This window comes from Terrapene carolina, unplaced genomic scaffold, assembly GCF_002925995.2.
Source record: "Terrapene carolina triunguis isolate 2854851 unplaced genomic scaffold, T_m_triunguis-2.0 Scaffold31, whole genome shotgun sequence".
NCBI lineage: Eukaryota > Metazoa > Chordata > Testudines > Emydidae > Terrapene > Terrapene triunguis.
The window spans coordinates 2,919,872-2,940,397 of record NW_020664382.1 but is presented as its reverse complement, the minus strand read 5'-3'; the positions used below and the strand labels follow the sequence as shown (position 1 = coordinate 2,940,397).

At 39.2% G+C, this 20,526-nt stretch overlaps 1 protein-coding gene across 2 annotated transcripts in view; it reads right to left on the bottom strand.

The window, feature by feature from the left end:
- Positions 1–20,526, bottom strand: part of LOC113406481 (Down syndrome cell adhesion molecule homolog) — a 510,741-nt gene that overhangs the window by 228,408 nt on the left and 261,807 nt on the right. For both annotated transcript variants that reach the window (XM_029911623.1, XM_029911625.1), the window contains exons 2-5: positions 14,399–14,545; positions 4,913–5,191; positions 2,844–3,119; positions 46–342 (exon numbers count right to left, since the gene is read on the bottom strand). In XM_029911623.1, the coding sequence (XP_029767483.1) occupies positions 46–342; positions 2,844–3,119; positions 4,913–5,191; positions 14,399–14,545 (999 nt within the window). The remainder of the gene's footprint in view (positions 1–45; positions 343–2,843; positions 3,120–4,912; positions 5,192–14,398; positions 14,546–20,526) is intronic.

Genomic DNA, 20,526 nt, shown 5'->3' with positions numbered 1-20,526 from the left:
CAATGAGTTATGTGTGTTTTTTTGAGGAGCTGATTTGACAAGCACCTCTTACGTTTATTCGAGCCTGGTACAGGATGACTCCAGCAGAGTTGTTGGCAGTACAGCGATAGACTCCCCCGTCTCGAACTTGAGTGTTAGAGATATTCAGGTAGCTGACTACGTTGCCCTCAGAGGTGATAATCTGGCTGATACGGTGATTACCATCTTTGATTATGGGATCTTCATCTAGTGTCCAGGTGATTGTAGGCAGAGGAGTCCCCTTCACATTGCACATAAGGGAGACAGGTTCTCCTGGACTCACCACTTTCTCACTGAAGGCAGAAATGATTTTGGGAGTTCCATCTGAAGAGGAAACGGAAAACAAATGAACAGCATGTATGCACAATAAAACTGCTCTCACTAACTTTGTTTAGCCCATAAACCAAGAATTCTGAAAGGGACGCTAACCCTCATCCTTCAGGAACATAAGCCAACCTCTAATTAATGAAGGTTAGGAAGGATTTTTCCTGTGGACAGCTTATCTAATAACTGCTTACTGCAGGGTTTCTTTTGCACCTTACTCTAAAGCTTCAGGTACTGACCACTGTTGGAGAGATGATACTGGACTAAATGGACCATTGGTTTGTTCTGATATAGCAATTCACATGTTCCTGTGAAAAAGGCGTGGATGCCATAGGCAATTGAGAAGCCAAAGAAGTAGAGTGTAAGCCTAAGATGGGGTTTGGGGATATACTTATTATACATTTCAGTTCCTTTGAAAGTTAAGGACGAATAATGTTGGCCAAAGCCAGGCGTAACTTGTGTATGCTAATTCCACACAGCTCTGCCAATTCAGTTCAGTCCTGCAATATCTCTTTTATACCAGTATTAAAATAAGCCTTTTCCAAATATAAATTGCTACTCATGCTGATGATGACAATTTTTGAGGTAGCTTAGTGTTGTACACAAATCTACCAAGGTGGAGAGGACACCAAATATATTTTCTTGTGACCCATGTCACAATTTAACCGAAGTCTCCAAGGTGCAAGCGAGAAAAGAAAAGGTAAGGATTTTCAAAGTATGGAGTAGAATTAAATTATTCTCTAACTGGATAGCACAGAAGGGTAATGGTTTTAACAAAAATGACACCCTATTATTATTTAGAAGATTCTTTCCCAGATTTTGCAATACAGTACACTCTTTCTGTTGTTCTTTTTTAAATTACGGTATACTTTAAGAGTGGTGTTTAGAATGGATTTAAATATAATTGGGGGTAAGAATGCATCTGGTTCAGCTCATAATATGTAGGAAGCAGTCTAGTAAGAGGTTTAGAAAACAATTCTGTATACCACTGTCTGGATTTAATGCATAGTGGGGCCAGCCAATTAGTTTTAAAGTTGAGAAAATATTAGCATCAGCAAAGACTATAAGGGGGTGGTTTAATCACAGTATAAAGAACAGCTTAAGCCTCTTGAAAACCCCTCTCTTCCCACCCAGTGGGCTTTGCCCTATGGGAATAACTCATTTTAATTCCATACAAGATGTAATGGGGAAGGACATCAGTGACAAGCATCAGTAACTCTAATGTTGTGAGAGAATACGTAGTGCACTCAGCACATTTCATGGAGGCTCAGACCAGCATAATTCCATTGGAAATAGCCTCTCCTTACCTAGTAATCTCAACACAGGAGCACACAGAAAACTGAGGGAGATCTCGTGATGTGTGTGGAGCTTGAATTGCTATCCCCACAAAATGTGCTGAATCTCAGCAAGATTAAAAAAAAAAGTACAGCAGTGTTCTCTCTCCCCAGCACAATCACCTAAGAGCATCAAAATGATCATTTCCAGTACATTGAAACACCTACATTTCAGCAGGGACATTAGGTTGGGTTTCTTATATATTTTTTTCTCTCTCCCTCTCTCTTTGTTCCTGTCCTATTGGATGCGTGACAGAGTATTTAAAATTTCTTTCTTCATCTCTGACTCTCTCTCTTCCTTTCCTTTTCCATGCATTCGCACTGTCATCTCTCACAAGACAAAAAAGCTATCAGCTTTTTATCCTGAATGGAAACTGACACACGACAAATAAATCAGTGAGTGCGCTCAGTATGCACCTCTGCCCTTTTTTTATTCAAGTGACAGGCTTTTTTGGAGATGAAAGCAGACATTATTTTCCCAGCAAGACCCGAGTGTCTTTGAAATCTTTCCTGCTGTCGCTCTCTGATAACCTGCATTCTCTCGACATCATTATAGATTATCAATATGCTCTTTAGGCTTTCTTAGTCACAAGAGATGGTTGCCGAGGTAACTAGGTCCAGGCAGGTAATCTCTTCTTTTTCTATAAAGACTAAAAATAGTGGCCATGCCATGACTGCACTACAGCCTCATTAGTGAACCGGCTCTGTACAAATTGATTACTTTCCTCACTTGATTATTATGTGGAACATTGTGTCAGTTACTTAGGATGATCTCCAGACCTTCAACTGATTTCACAACCAGCCTGAAAACTGTGTTTGGAATGAAATGTTTGATCCTCGGTAGGGATCTCTCTTCTCTCTTGTCCTGGAGTTACAGAATTTTGGATAGCAGCAAAAAATTAACGCATTTGGTGGGGCTTCAGTAGGAGGGATATTTTTCAAATAAATTTCTTTGACACCTGGATCCTAATTTCCTCTCATTTGTTGTTCTGGAGCATGGAGAGGCACAAATATCCCCCAAAGTGTGTGGCTAGTTTGATCCTTCCTACAGGCACAGGGTCTTCTCTCTCTTTATAATTGGAGACCACAAGCATATTGTATATACTATATACATACAATAACACTTCCCTGTAGCCAGTAACCCCACTAAAGCAAGTAATGACTAACCTTCTAGCACCACCTGAACATAGTCTTGAGCAGACATCTTGTCCTTGCGTACAAAGCACTGGTACGCTCCACCATCACTTTTGGCCATGCCATCCATAATGAGATTCTCATGGTTGATCCCCATGATCCTCACGTTGTTTCCAGGGTTGATGATTTCACCATTTCGGTACCAGGAGAGTTCTTGGTCCTCAGTTCCAGTCACACTGCAGGACAAGGACACTTGACTACCAACACTGCTTTTAACTTTCCGTGGACTGATTGTGGCTTTCAGAGGCTCTGAAGATTTAAGTCAAAAGGAGGGGGGGGGGAAAGGAAGACATTATGTATCTTTTAAAAAAATATGACTAACAGGTGACCTGTCACAGAGAAAAAATACTGAATCATAAATACACATCTCTGAAATGAGAATAGGTGACCATGTTTGATTTCAAAGGCCTTTTAAGGCCACAGTCCCACAATTAGTTCTGCACAGGCAGACCCCTATACCCAGCTGGAGTCCCATTGCCATCAGTGGGGCTCTGCCTGGATTCAAGGGTGCCTCTGTGTGGAACTCACTGTGGGATAAGCACACAAAGCAGTAAGATAGCCCACCTGACTTTATTCTCAGTATCACCATTTAAGAATATGATGATATATTTTTATTGAAGTTTGATATTATGTGTGAAAGAAAATTCACAGTATTGAAGTAACAATAGTAAACACAAGGAAGGGAGTCTTTATCCACACACATACCAACAACTAAAGCTACTGAATTTGGATCTGCATCCCAACCTCCCTACATTTTGATTGGGCCCAGTACATATATAACAGACCACCATGAAATTTATATCCAGATGGGATTCTTCTCCAGGATTTTTGTTCAATACCAGCTCTATCAACAAGAAATAATTCAAAATATAATACATCTCTTTTATCATCTGTAGATATGTGTTATGAATCAAATGTGATGAGATATTGTTTATTTAGCATGTTTAATGACCAGCATTGTACCTAATATTGGATGCGCTATCAATATTACTTATTTATTTTACATCTCTCTCTCTCTCTCTCTCTCTCTCTCTCACACACACACACACACAGAGCTATAGATATAAGATGTTATACTATATTCTGTAAAACAGATGAGTTAAATAAATAATTATATATGATATTTTATACACACATACACAATTCCTTAGTTAACTTAATTCTGCTTTAAAGAATATTGTAAAATATGATAATGGAAATGTTATTATTATTTCTCTATTGAGGATTGCTAGATATTCCTGGTCTGTTATGAGCCTGTACAATATTAAATGGATCTGATTCATCTACCTGTTATGAATGTTTTACAAATGTAGCCATCTTTTTAAATTTCTGAATCATTGATAAAAGATCCTTATTTCCTTTGGATGTATTTGTTATTTGTAATTATTTACTGAATAATTTTTAGATGATGGATTGTTCACACACTTTTCCTTTTCACAATTTCTTATTCATGTTGTGTGGTTGCAAATCTAAGTCAAATGGTATTGTTTCTGTTCCTTTATACCAAAAAAAATTAAACAACAGAAGAATAACAAACAGCAAACAGTCTTTCCAATACAGCATTTCAGACTAATAATCATTTATGATAAAATTCATGAGACATTCAGGATTTGCATACATTTTCATGAATACTCAGGGATTATCTGAATATTCAAAATAATGAATAGCAGGAACCCCAGTGACCAGAGCTTGATACTTTTATTCAGAAGACTGTTTGCAATTCATCCACTTCTATTACTAAGCAAAATACATCCTTTATGTGAAAAATCACATAACCATGTGATAAACTGTGTTCATTTTGCACTTCTGATCTCTCATCTGCATTCTGCCCGCTAATCCATCTCCACTAAGACAGTTTATAACATTCCAAACCTTTGAGCAGCTTCAAGGAGCCACCATTGACAATAACAAAACAAGTAACAGCAACAAAAACAATAACAAAAGAAGCTTCTACAAAATATTTCCTTCTTTTCCTTCCATTGCAAAACCAAGCACAATCATGGGTTTGAAATTATACTTGCCACATTCAGTCCTGGACTTACGTTTTACATGTAGATGCCCTATCACCTCAGCAGTACCATAGTTGTTCCACACCTCACAAACGTAGTTGCCTGAGTCCGAAGGACGTGTGTTCTCTATCAGCAGACCTGTGACTGTCTGCCGAAACCTGCTATCTGGCTCCCAGGGAACGTTGTCCTTCAGCCAACGGTACTTTGGTGCTGGGTGCCCCGATGCTTTGCAAGGCAGCTCCACTCGCTGTCCTGCCATGGCTTTACGTTGGTCAAACCCATCCAGAATAGACGGTGCTGAGTTTGCTGGGTCTGGAAAGCAAATAGATGTTTTCAGTGTAGTTAATTAAGATTATTACATTTTCTAAGCAATATGCTGCTATTTATCTTCTTTTTTTTAGTTGCTATCCCAGAATTTTATGTACTGTAAACTGCTACTGTGCACCCGTCATCCAGATTGTGGTATCTCAGCAGTACTGGCTTACATCCAGCAGCATGTACTAACTAAACATTGCATGATTACTTGGAAGACCTCCCACTGGATTTTTTCCAGGTGGCAGTCATTCTTCACGTCGCCCATCAGGAAAGAGAAGAGCCAGAAAGTGTAAACACATTTCACCTAGAACTAAACCAATATATTCCACCTGCTTCTAAGTGGTCGGAGGGTTTTGAACTAGAAGAGTGAATTATTCCCTTGTCAGAAGAGAAATGGGCAGAAGCAAGGGGCGTGTAGTCTAATTGACAAATATTGTATATTCTTAAAAAGGAATCTTAGATAGCAAAAGTAAACTAGAGCTTATAACTCCAGCAAACTGCTCTTTGTTCAGGTTCCCAGGAAGACTCTCTCACACAAACAAGTCCCAACTGCCATGTGACTGTTGTTATTTCTATTCTAGAGAAATGTGGCACATCATGCTTCGATACCTTCACCAAACATAACGATCTATGTGTTATGTCTTGTTTTTTAGCCCGTAAGCTCTTTAGGACCAGGGGCTGTCATTTTCTTATGTTTGTGCTTCATGCTGTACAATGGGGCCCAACCTAACTGAGGCCTCTAGGCACTACCACACAATTCATGTTTATTACTACTGCTACTAAAATAAAATAAAATAAATAATTATTATAATATCAAATATTGACTTAAATGAAGCTATTTTTCTTATATCTTAACCAATTTTGCGACAACATTTTAACCATGGTAGACTCCACATGTTAAACTTCCCCCTCTCTCTCACCTAGCATATGTTGATCTATTTGTTGCACTCCATCTGCTGTGTACTACAGAGTTGTTATGCAAGTTATAAAAACAGTTCTAAAAAATAAAATACCATTAGACTGCAAACAAATGGACTAAGCAGTCACCCATGTTAATTTTATATAAACAGTTAGTAAAATGTGAATTGTCAGGTTTAATCAAAGATAACCACACAATCTTTGCCTCTATCTGGATGCTAGCAAAACACTTGAACCACTATAAACTGGTTACTAACATTTCCGTAACTGTTGTTCTTTGCTGCCTCATGTATTGCACACAGCTATAAAGGGCAGAATTGTTCCTGATCCCCCTCAGTTCCTTCCCCCCAGAACACTCCGATAGAGAGGGGAAGGAAAGCAGGGTCTGGAATGGACATGTGCAACACATCTTGAAGAACAACAGTTACAGAAAGGTTATTAACTGTTTCTTCTTCTTTGAGTGACTGCACATGCCCATGCCACTGTAGCTGACTCACAAGCAACCCCAAGTGCAGGTGGGTTCAGAGTCTATGTGAACAGGGACTGGAGGACCACTCATCCAAATTTAGCATTGTCTCTAGATTGTTGGGAGATGGCATAGTGAGAGGTAAATGTAGGACAAGATGACCAGGTTGCTGCTTTGCAAATGTCTAATATGGGAATGTTAGCCAGAAAGGTCACAGAGGCTGCTTGGGACCTAGTCAAATGACCCAACACTCTATCCAGAGGCTTCATGTTAGCCAACTTGTAACAAAAACAAATACAACTGGATATCCAAGACCAGATCCTTTGAGTGAATACAGAACTGCCCTTCCTTCTGTCTGCAAATGCAATAAACAACTGAGTGGGAGACCTGCAAGGTTTAATCTGATCCAGATAAAAAGTGAAAGCTCTTCTAACATCAGAGCATGAAGGCTCTCCTCATCTGATGACTATGATGCTTTGGAAAGAAAGTCAGCAAGAAGATTTCTTGGTTAAAAGTGGTTTGAAAAGTGGAAACCACCTTGGTAAGAAGTTTTGGGTGATGATGGTAAACTTTTTCTGTGTAGAAACATGTATATGGAGGATCTGACACTAGCGCCCTGAGCTCTCCCAGTCTTCTGGCTGGTATAATGGCCACTAAAAAAAGGTACATTCATCAAAGGATGCAGCTGGGAGCAGGTCAATAGAGGCTTGAAGTGGGGGGAACCCATCATCTTTGCTAAGACTAGATTCAGGCTGCATGGGGGAGCAGCATTCTGCACATGCAGAAATAGTCTGTCCAGGCCCTTTAAAAGTCTTACAGACATTGGGCTGGAAAAAGAGATCAGTTAGCAATAGGTGGGAATGCTAGGTTAGACATTAGGGGAGGGATATCTCAGTGGTTTGAGCATTGGCCTGCTAAACTCAGGGTTGTGAGTTCAATCCTTGAGGGGGTCACTTAAGAATCTGGAGCAAAATCAGTACTTGGTCCTGCTAGTGAAGGCAAGGGGCTGGACTTCCAGTTCTATGAGATAGGTATATCTCCATATATTAGCTGCACACTGATTGAGCTAATCTCCAACACTTGGTGTTTTAGGGACAGAAGATAGTCCAGCATGTGCTTAATAGAAGCAACCCTTTCAGTCTGGATCAAATGGAAAATCTCTTTCATTTAGCCAGGTAAGTGCTCTTACTGGTTTTGTACTATTCAGCAGCACCTCCTGAACTTCCCTAGAGCAGGACACCTCCACCAATGTCAACTGGCGGCTGGTCCCATTCCCACTCTTCTTGGGATTGCTCATGAGAAGAGTCCTGAATTTGCTTGGTGCTGGGCTCAGTACCAACGCTAAGTTGTTTGCGGCATTGATGCTCCTTATGGCCAGTAGATGGAGTTGGCTGAGATGGATGCAGAGATGCTCTTGATTGAGGGGGAAACCCTCAATCCTTCTCAAAGCAGGTCCTAAAGCCCTTACAGATGCTACATCTGTCACTTACGTGAGCCTTCCCCAAGCACTTAAAGCAGCTGAGGTGAGGGTCCCTAATCAGCACTGCCTTACCACAAGAGTGGCAGGGCTTGAAGCCCTGAGAGTGCAGCATAACTCCAGTACCAGGGCTGGTACCCAGATTAGGCACCAGAAACACACAAACAACAAAAAAACCTATTTTTTTCTTTTTCAACTAATCTACGCTAACTACACAGATTCTCAAAATGGTACTGCTTCTACACTAAAAGAAAAGACTTGCAGAATCAATATAAGGGAGCTCCAGCAACTGTCATGGGAAGTAGGAGGGAACTAAGAGTGTGTGTGGGTGGGGTCAGGGTGGCTCGGCCCTTTATGCCTGCATGTGGTGCACGAGTCAGCAGAAAGCGCTTGTGCCACCCCAATGGGAATCGCCAGAATAAAAAACTCTACAACAGCTGTGCCGTGGAGCACACAAACACCTACAGTGGAATGGACATGTGCAATCACTTGAGAAAGAACATCAGTTCTACAGCATGCTTTCACCAACTGTAAGCTCTACCATCCAAACCAATGATTTTACATGTATCAGTAGCCATTGGGTCTATCTTTGGCAACAACACCTATAACATTTGTTAGCATGCCGTGCTGTGCATGTGCGGCTTTCAGAAATTACACTCTCCCTGTAACATTTTAGAAAAGCTGAAAGCAATCATAACAAAGTGGTTAACCTGCTCCCACTTCATCTCTGGTTTGTAGTGTCAGACTGCAGCCACAATGTGAAGATGTTGTGTAACAAGAGTTTTCTGTATATATCCTGTTTGGCATCCCGCTGCCTCAACTTGGTGTTGATGGAGTTAACTCAGGAGAAATGCAAATATGGATAGGATGCTAGTAATGGTCCCTAAGATATGCTGACACTTCAGTGGACTGTTCAACATAGCATATATTTAAGGAGCTTCAGATGCACAGTGGTCTTCTCTGCTACTAAATGAAGTAAGGATGTGGTCTTAATTCCACCAGGGATGTGCCTGGGATGGCTATAGGAGCTGCATGTAGTGATACAACATTTTATATGCTTTCTAACCAGACTCAAGAGGACACTAACCTGTACATTACCCCTGATGTGTGCTATTTTATGGGCATTTAATCAAACCACAAAGCTGATGAGTTGTGATGCTGCTGCTGTCAACCAGATGATATTGTCCATCATGATGCTGGAGTGGAAAAAAGATCTGAGGCCCATCAGAACAAAAAAGGTAGATGAAGTAGCACTATCATGAGGGTGCAAAATACAACAGATGCTACAGAGTAACTGAGAATCAGTGATGAAGTGAGAAGATCATAACATACTGGCCACCTTAAGTCAGTTTGTTTAATTTTTTTAAAACTGATTTTATAACTTTTTTAAAACTTGGAAGTGACTTTTAAAATACATCCTGGTTGTGATTGTCAAAGCTACTTAAGGGACTTAGATGCCCATGTTCCACTAAAACGGATGAGTTTTGTGATAATAGGGCCTGCAAATTTACCCTGATTGTGAGCCCAACTGTAAAAAGTGAGTGTAAGTTCATGAGACGTCACAATAACCCATAACAACAATGTTTATGGAAAAGGGTATGAAAAGGAGACAAAGACTGAATTTTTTTAAAAGGCCTACTGATATTACTCAAGCACTGTGTGAAGATCATATTTGGTAAATAAGAAAAGTGAACCATAATTGGTGTGTCAGAAACTAGGCCTAATTGTTGACAAAATAATGAGGGTACAGGTTATTCCATTCCTCTGTTTGCGGGTCCTTAAAGAAAGAGACTTTGGGGAGAAAAATTGGCTACTAGAGCAAGTTTCACCATTGTGGCTGACACTCTCCCTATCTCCTGGGACCCTGGGCCTTTGTAATCCTAATCCTGAGAGGTCCTGATCAGACTGGGCTAGAGAGAGGGACCCAGATGACATCACAACCTCTACTGGCTCCAGCTGAATCCCAAACACCACCTAGGTAGATCTGAATAATTTTTCTTAAGTGTTTCCATCCCTCCTCTACAAGTTGCATATAAAATGGCTACACATTTTACAGGAAATTCTACTTTTTTGTTTGTTTGGTTTGGTTGCCACTTTTGTGCAACATTATTAAAAAGCTTCCAGGAGCAGGAGGTTTTTGAATAGATGTTTTCAGTTTCAAAGGGTTTGATAGGTCTGAGTGGTAGTTTGCAACCCCCTAAAGTGCAAATCCATGAAGTGGCATTCAGACCTTGAAACATGACAAGGATCACCTATTCAGATTCAGGGAACTAAAGAAGTGGATTGAGGAAAAAAAAGAGATCTAACATACCAGAGTCCAACATGTGTGTGCTTGCTTCATGGAACAGTTATTCCCTGTGGCACATGCACTGGTTTACAAAGCATGTGTGGTGGAGGAGATAATATAGATATAGATAATATAGATCCATTTTGGGATGTACAAAATAAAACTAAAGTGACCCCTCTTTCTTGCATTCTGTTCCAATGTATTCAAGTATCTCTTCAATAGCCATATTTTCTCATAGGCTAGTCCTCAAAAAGATTCCTGGTAGGAGCTCCTACAAAGCCGTTAGCCATTTTTCAGTTAAAAACAGAAAGGAAAAGAGGAAAAGAAACCCAATTCTCTATTTGTAATCACCTCCAATAAAGTAAACAGGAAAGCACTATATCCCAATTCAAAAATCTAATGAAAAACAAACTGCAACAACCTCTTTAAAATATTGTGATTCAGCAGTCAGCTGCAGGAGGCTGTGAACAAGGACAATGGAAAATTGAGGCAAAACATTGTGTCTGACACGGTTTGGCTGTGGATTTTGTGTGTGTGTCCTGTTCAAACAAAGTCACTGGGAGGTGGAATTCTGTGCGTGAAGCTAGATTCGGCTCTTGGTTACACCCCAGGGATTTCAGCAGGATTGCAGGAGTGTAAATGAGAGCAGAAGTTAGCTTTTCAAGGGTGTAATGAAATATTGCCCTACTCCCTCATGCAGTCAAGCTAAAACTGAACCAGTGGTAATCTGTAATCAAGCCATTATCTTGACCAGCACAGGAGGATTTCTACCCCGGTTGCTTCCTGGAACAAGGGGGAGAGAGGGCTTTCTGCCTGTTCCATCACTTATGCCTTCTTTGAGCAGCCCAGGGGATATACCTCTACATGGAGCTCCCTTTCCTGCCCAATTCAAAAGCCCCAAATGCTGACGTTAAAGTTCTGTGCATTAGGATGCACCAGACTTCCCACAACGCTGTGTGTGTGGAATTGGGCAGGAAAGGGAACTCCATGTAGAGGTATATCCCCTGGGCTGCTCAAAGAAGGCATAAGTGATGGAACAGGCAGAAAGCCCTCTCTCCCCCTTGTTCCAGGAAGCAACCGGGGTAGAAATCCTCCTTTGCTGGTCAAGATAATGGCTTGATTACAGATTACCACTGGTTCAGTTTTAGCTTGATTGCATGAGGGAGTAGGGCAATATTTCAGGGCTGAATGGGAAGGATGGAAATCAACTTTTACTGTTAAGACCAAATAGTTGGGATAACCAGAGAGACCATTGTGCTGGACTTATATTTCCTCATCTGGCTGGAAAAATTAGGGGTGAGTGTTTCAACCACATGGGACATAGTACAAATAGCAGGACTCGAATAGTGAAATACTTCTGGATTGTATAATGAAATAATATTTAGCATTTACATACTGATTTATATTTTCAAAGGGGCTGACCAACCATTAGATAACATTCACAGAAGAAAGGGGAACAGTAGGTTTGATCCTTTTGCAAGTCTTTGTGACCTAAGATCTCAGTCACAGTTGACAAGCTGCAAGAAGTGGAGATTTGAGGATTTAATCACCAGATTTCCCTCATAAAGGATTAATCCCAGGGAAGGAGAATGAGTCCTTCAGTTATTTGCTTGTGACAGTTGCTATACCCAGAATGATCTGCAGGGCTATGACCACAGCTGTTAGATAGTGAAAACAGGTAATTGCTACAATGCCATAATTAGAGCGTCTGTTTTCAAGTTTATTAATTTCATTTTTCAGAATTTATTTTTAGCAATTTTTGAGTTTTATGTGGATGTCCAAAAATCAGGGGCAGGTGGGCTTTCTTTTTGTATATACTGTAATGAGTAATCTCTTTGTAATATTCTCTAGCATGCTGTAATGTAGTACTGTTTCAGTTAGCACTACGTTAAAGCACACCAGTGAATCTTTAGTGAGCACCTGCCAGGTCTATACTGACTAATTAATGCACACCACATTAATGCACTTTAGAAATCACACCCCTGTATCCATATTACTGCTCCATGTAGACAAACCCTTAGATATAAGTACCCATGTCTAGTGTTTATTGGATAAACACCAAATTTCTTTCTTTTTTTTAATGAGAGATATATGGGTGTTTTATCAGTGTTTATAAATTAAAACCGGGGAAAAAAACACCCAGAAACCGTAGTTATAACCCATGCCATATGCATCAAAAAGAAAGGATAGCCTCTTGGGAGCTGGGAGGGGGAGAGGCTGTGCACTTATAGTCTGGGGCACAAAAGCAGATGATTTTGCAGATGTGTAATGATTTTTGGATACAGAAACAGACATGTACAAAGACATTCACACACACAAACACACACACACCCATTAACCATCAAAGGAGGGAGGTTTTGGAACAGCCTTCCAGTAGCAGTAGTGGGGGCAAGAAACCTAGCTGGTTTTAAGATGGAACTTGTTACATTTATGAATGGGATTACATGGCAGGGTTGCCTGCAACAACAGGGGACTGGATTCAGTGACCCAGAAGATCTCTTCAAGGCCTCTGTTTGTAAGTGGGGGTTCTAATCCTATGCTGTCGCACTAAATCCCAGTCCTAGCAACCATTGTCTCCTCTCGTCACTCTCAGTTCCTTCCCGGTTCCCTGTATTAAGACTGGGAACAGAGGGTAGGATACAGGGGACATGGAGGAGGGCAGTATTGACAACCCCTAGTGTTCCAAAATCACTAGACATACAACAATTGTGATACTGGCTTTAAAATAATGAGATTGTAAAAGAAAAATAAAACACACTGCTCTATGATCTGCCTTCTCATTTGTAAGCCTGCAGGGTGAAGACACCTGGATGCAATTTAAATATGATCACTGACTCCTGCTTTCTAACCTGACTGCTGACACTAACACCCTTGGTTAAGTCACTTTCCCTTTTTTCTTCAATTATGCCCTTTGGAAAACTTAGGATAGTAATGCATACCTGTTTAGCTAATGGAAGTGACGAGTTAATGTTTGTAAAGCACTGTAGACCTACTAAAATTCACCAAAATACACACTAAAGCCTAGCTGATATCCCCCCACCCCCATGTTATTTGGAGAAGCATTACATTTTTTATGCAGCTTGCATGTCCAATTTTGAAAATAGCTTCTTTTTTGGACATGCAAATTTGTTTGCATAATTCAGCCAAATCCCTGGACAAATTTTACTGCCCGACCTCTTTTTCAAATTTTAGGGCCATGTATATTTAATTACCAAGATACAGGAAGGTGGAGTTTCATTTTTAACTCTCTGTTTCCTAGCTTTATCTGCTTTTTACTCTTTGTGCACACTAATTAGGCAGACTAATACCTCAGCGATAGTTTGAAATGATGGCACTGAGTGTTGCATTCACAGGCCCAGTGGCTAAAATAGGGTGACCAGACAGCAAATGTGAAAAATCGGGATGGGCGTGGGGGTAATAGGAGCCTATATAAGAAAAAGACCCCAAAATCGGGACTGTCCCTATAAAATTGGGACATCTGGTCACCCTAGGCTAAAATAAAATTGTTAAATCATGAATATTGCAGAATGGGAGCCATCTCAATCAATATTTACTAGAAAGTAGAATAATAATAGCAAGTGAATCTTTCAAGCTACAAGAGGAAAAGACCACGTGCCTCTAAATGTATATTACTCATGAAAGGGCCATTTGAGAGAAAAAAAAGTTCAGATCTTACTGTAGAAAGCAACATAATTTTGTGGATTAAGAGCCAGGAATTCCTGCGTTTTTATCCCAGTTCTGAGAATGAATTGCTGTGTAGCCTTGGACCTGTAGCTTCTATATTTTGAGGGAATAGTTTACATTATAGCATTCTGGACAGTATTTTCCACATAGGATATAACAGAAAATAAATAATGGAGTGAAAAAAAATAGAAAAAGCAACTTAAATTTATAATGTTTCACTTCTACAGGAAAAGTACTGTAGATTCTTACCTACTTACATGTGTATTTAGTTTGCTAGACAAGTGATTATTAGAACCAGTAGTTCCTGCCTTATCAGTTCAGTATGCTAGAGAGAGAAATATGTAGTATGTAGTTTAAGAAATTCCAGAGTACCTGATACAAAAAGTCTTGCGCTGTTGCTTTGTCTTGTTTCTCCAGTGTATCTGTGCCGTGTGATACATCGGTAGTTATACAATCCATCTTCATTCTGTACATCTACAATATACAAGGCTCCCGTGGATGTGATGAGAAATCTAGATCCTGAAAGACACAAGAGTTTACAGTGTTCAAAACACCTGAAGATTTTTATTATTGTTTTGTCTTCTGAGATAAAAAATTGAAGTTTTCCTCATAAGAGTCTAGAGATAATGTGTTGCCAATCTTATATTTTACAAAGTGTCCATTTATGAATGCCAATCTTGAAATTAATTCAGGTGGATTTCTTATAAAAGTACAAGAATATATATGAAAAGTATGACATACGAATATAAAAGAAAGATATCATTAATTCATAATCATTACAACACCAAATACCAAAGAGGTGTTTTAAATAAAATATAGGAGGGAATTGGCTAATATAGAATTTGAGCCAACTACTTTAAATGTCAAAGAGTATTATTTTATGCTAGTAATTTACCTGGGGAATGATATACATTACAATAATTATTTGGGAGGATATGCATAATAAAACAATATTAAACCAAATGGTCTCATTGTTCAGAAGCACCAGAAAACAAACAGAAAATTTTCAAATAAGATTGTGAGGAAAAGGGAGACTAATGAGGTTAGAGAGAAACTTGCAAAAATAGAAAGATTTTACACCAAGATCTGGAAATATCTCCAGCGGGGAAGACATATCTGGAAAAAGACTGGGACCCTGCCCTGAGAAGGCCCTGCCACTCATCTCTTTAAAGTGTGACCTCAGAATAGAAAACAAAGAAAGCAAAGCTAACCTGAGGTGACTTGAAGGGATATTGCAATGGGAGACTTCTCGGCTTTAAGCCTAGATTATGAGCTCAGATAAACTAGATCAAGAAAAGGGAAATGCTTTCAAGTTCAAATAACCAAAGATTTAAAAAAAACACAGCAATATTCTTAAAATTTTAGAAGCAAAGTCTAATTTCAAGAAGAAAGTAAGCCCAGCAGAGGTTGCTCTTTAAAAAGGGACAGGACGAATTGTCCTGCTCCATCATTTGACCCACAGTACTTTAACATTGTAGAAATGTGGTGGAAAGTCTTCTCCAATTAATTTTAAAAATATTATATTATAAACAGCCACTTGCATTTGGTATTAGTTTATGGAGGGGATGGTATGCTAAGGTTGCCTACAATGGTATATGGCCCCGTCCACAACTGCTACTAGCAAATGTCTCCGATGACCAGAGATGGGATACTAGATGTGGAGGGCTCTGAGCTACTATGGAAAATTCTTTCCCAGATGTCTGGTAGGTCTTGCCCACATGCTCAGGGATGGGAAGGAATTTTCCCCCAGGTCAGATTGGTAGAGACCCTGGATTTTTTTTTTGCCTTCCTCTGTTACATGGGGCATAGGTCACTTGCTGATTTGAAGTAGAGTAAATGGTGGATTCTCTGTAAATTGAAGTCTCTAAATCAAGATTTGAGGACTTCAGTAACTCAGCCAGAGATTATGGGCCTACTACAGGAGTCAGTGGGTTAGATTCTGTGGCCTGCAACGTGCAGGAGGTCAGATTAGATGATCATGATGGTCCCTTCTGGCCTTAAAGTCTAAGAGTCTACATATAATATATGAATATATGTATTTACATTTCTTTTTAATCCATTCTTCTTTAACCTAGAACATGAAAAAGCTACTGTATATACAGTTTTTATAATTTTTGTTTATGTATTTATTTATTTATTTGGTGTGCTAACAGAACCAAGCAGGCAGCCAATAAAGGGAACACAGAATAATGAACAAGCTCTGTTCTCCATGTTGTGTTGGTCTAATTGATAATGCTAACAACAATGACTGGAAATAAATAAGGTGAAGCAATGTTGTCCTGTGCACCATAAGAATCATGGATGATGAAGAGCTAGTTGTATTGATGAGGGGAATACTGTCAAATAAAAATGAACAAAATTTGAAAGGAAAGTTGGGTCTTGTCGGTAAGGAGGCTGGAGATCTCTCTTCAATTTCCAACTCTATCACAGATTTCCCGCATGAGCATGGACAAATCACTTAATCAATCTGTGCCTCAATTCCCCATCCACAAACTGGTGGTAATACTCTCTTTCTTCCACTTTTTATCTACCTTGCCTATTTAGATCATAAGCTTTTGTGGACAGGGACTATATCTTACTTTGCATATGTACAGTGCCTAGCACAAGGGAACCCTGATCTCATTTGGTGCCTCCAGACATTGCTGGAATAACAATCAATCAATAAACAAACAAATCAATCAATCAATCTTTCAGGGAAAGAATAGGTTTTACCAAGTTTTTCCATTAGAATAAATGGGAATTAAGAGAGACAGGATAAAAAGAAAATATAAAATTGTTTTTGTGGTATTATCTATCATTTTATATCTAGCATTGTAATTTGAATGCAGTGCAAGCTTTTGCACTCATAAGAACACTCACCCAACTCCCTCTGAAGACCCATCTGGAATTTTAGCCCTACATATGACTGCATTTAATAAAAGTAAGAGATCAACAGTATATAGCAATTCTAAGTGCACTATTGTTCTCCTGGTGTTTGATAACTCTTACAACGAGAACATTTGTACATGCATATTGCAAAATATATCCTACTTTCTGAATTATGGTGGAAAATATACAGGGATGACAACAGTTATAAACCAATATTCAATAAAATGGATCTGAGAAACACTTCCTGTTAACCAAACACGGGTTTACATACAGATTTGTCTGTGATTAACAATATGAAGGGCATTTAGACACAAATGGGTCAAGGTATAAGCACTTCTAAGAATCAGTGAATCAAAATAAAATGGTATTTGTGGGGAGGACAATTACTCGAGCCATCCCATTTAAGCAGTGATCTAAAAGAATTTTTAAAATAATTTGTAGAAATTCATTTAAAACCATAGCACAGACTAACCTTTGGAACAAGGCACAGTGTGCTAAAACAACTGTAGACAACCTTTCTTTCTCATGTTAGGTGCTGAATGCTAAAATAACCTCAGATATGACACTGGCGTGGCCTGATCTTGCTTCCTTTCAAGTCTATGCAATATTTGCCAATTATTTCAGTGGAAGCAGGGTTAGGCTGAACTTTGAATCTATTATTTTTCCTCATTTTTGCAAAAGACATTAAACTATTATTCTGAGCTGCTGTTGAAAACTCCCGTCGAAACATAAATATACAGGATATTGAGCTCCTGCTCACTTTGGATCAAATGCAGAGCTCAGTGCCCAACTTCAGCAGATGTGGTAGACATGGGACAGATGTCATAGGGAAAGCGAGGGGAAAAGGCTTTTCAGCCATAGTATATCCGTGGAGGCACTCTGGGAGTATATTCAAACCTAAAACATGAATTGTTTACCCTGAGATGCTGCTTTTTTTTTTTTTGGACTATCCAAGGACCATTGTCTTGAACATTTTAATTACTGAAATGCACAGGCTTTGTGTTTCAGTGCAGATTACTTTGAAACAAAACAGGCTTCTTAGCATAGTGGAAGGCAGATACCACCTCCTGGGAGATAGTATTTCAGAGCAGTACAATTATGGCTAAAATATACAATGGAAAGTTTACAAGGAAAAAAATCAGCATTTGTATTTTAAAATATTGGAATATCTTTAATTACAATGTTTGGAGAATATGGTATAGTCGATCTAACAATGAATAACTAACTCAATAAGAATGGTCAGCACCATTCTTTTTACATAAGAGGTTACCAGTATGACTACGAGCTCTTTCCAGGAGTAATGTTTAGCCAAACAGGGATTCTTTGGCTCTGCAGGTTACTCTTCATACAGCAGCTGAACAATTTTGCTGACAAACCTTGCAACGGGTGAAAACACAGATATTAGAGATTGAAAGTATCTATTAGATCATCTAGGGCTTCACTAGCTGGTATATGCTTGCTCTCTACATTACATTTTCTAATTATGTGTACAGTCTACTTTTAAATGGCTCCAGTGATGGGGCTTCTACCACTTCTTTGGAAGGCTGTTCCATGGTGTTTCACTGGTATTCAGTGAAAAATTTATGTTGCTGAGTTTCACCATATTACTCTTCATTATACCCCCTTGCACCATGCTAAGTAACCCTCCCTTTTCCATGGCATTTACAACCTATACACACTCAGACACAACTATGCAATCCACTCTCCTCTGCCCCTTACTCATCATTTGGCAACCTAACTTCTGTGCAGTATTTTCATACATTTTACTTTGTAAAGATTCCAACATCTGTGCTAAAAAGGACACTTGCCATGTCATGCCAAAAACCCAGCCCACAGTCCAGATCCAGAACTTCTGAGGTCTCTGACCAACATGTCTATAGAATCTAGACTTTTTTTTAAAAAAGTTTATATTCCTTGTTTGCAAAGAAACCCTCATGATGTGAACCATGTAACCAATGCAAGGATATTTTCCTCTGACAGCAGGCAGCCTGACATGATCACTTCAAGAGATGTGAGCTGCCCTCATTAATCTCAGTTGGGGCTAACTCTTAAGCCTAATGATCACAGTTGAAAAGAATGAATTTTAAGTAATTTAAGTGAACAGTTATGGTCTTAATTAGCTCATTTACCCAACCATGTATGAGAATAATGTAATTGCATGTGCAAATGGCCAAACAAACGTCCTAAAAGTGCCCTGCATCAGTATCTCCTGTATTTCTTCTTCTTAGCATATGCACAACGTACCTCAGGTGGCATGTGACCAGGATTCATCACCAAATTTGGTCACCTGGTTGGATCATTAGCTTCCCAGGCTTGGGCTGGGTACTGACAAGGAGTGCATTGTGAATGCTGATCCATGTCCCCCTCTCCGGTACTGACTGATTCTGATTGCAATAGTATCTTTACTAAGTAAAGCCCCAGTCCTACAAAGATTTAAGCCACTGAGGGATTACTCATGCATAAAGTTACACACATGTCAAAGTCTTTGCATATACTTGGGTTTAAAAGTTGAATTCCCACAGCATCTCCCACCTAATGCATATTATTCGTACCAATATAAGAAAAGGAATCTTATGTTGAGTCCTATGTATATTGCCTATTGTTGTTCTAAGGGACATACGGTATATGCATGGATATGTAAGCCACTCCCAGACCCCACAATGCCCCTTTGCACCTCTGCATGTTGTTGGTTGAGCCTTCTTTCCTCTACTCCAGCCTACAAAAGTTCTCACATGCGCCTATGTACACATGCCAGTCAAATCTGGTCTTATTTTTTGAAAAGCCTGTCTGAAAGCTACAGAAACACTACATAATGTCTCTGCACAGCTAAGAATTTGTAAATGATCATTATCTGAGTAATGTATTAAACACAATTATTTTGAAATATAGAGTTATTGATGTACATGTAATCTTCTTCTAGTCTTAGCCCCGTATATGGGCTTGCCTCTTTGAATGTACACGTAATATTAACACTATTTAAATGATCTCACAATCGGATATAAGAAAGGGAGTTGTTAAATAAAACCTTTACTTACTACATTATAGAGGAATTTTTGCCTGACCCTCTTTAAACATGGCTAAAAATAAAGAGCTATTGCCACCGGTCAGATTTATCACACAGTATACATTTCTCACCCACACCCACTGTGTGTAATTACAAGATTAAAGCATTTCTCTTCCTCTTTTTCTTAATATAGTTTACATACTTATGTAACACTTTTATAACCAACTCCTTTAAACCATAAAAATGCTAGACATAAAAGATGACAAAAAATAAAAGAGAAAATGTATGTAATTTCTGTCACCTTCTAAACGGAGAACATTTTCATTAAAGCCGACAGGCTGTCAGCTGCAACAAAGCCTAAGTGTTGAGCATTCTGTGTACTGTACTTCAAAAGTGTTTAGAAACGCACCAGGATGGGGAACGACATGCATTTATTACACTGTTGATCTTGGGGAGTGTTCTGTTCTCCAGGCATATTTAATTTAATCACTCTTGGTTTTGCTCTAGCAAAATCAATTTTTTTGATTTACCTACTTAATATGCTAAACAAGAATGTTTGTAAAGATGCATCCTTTCAGAGAAATTTAAGCTTTTTGTTTGTTTGCTGTTAGCAGGCTTCAAGGGAGGG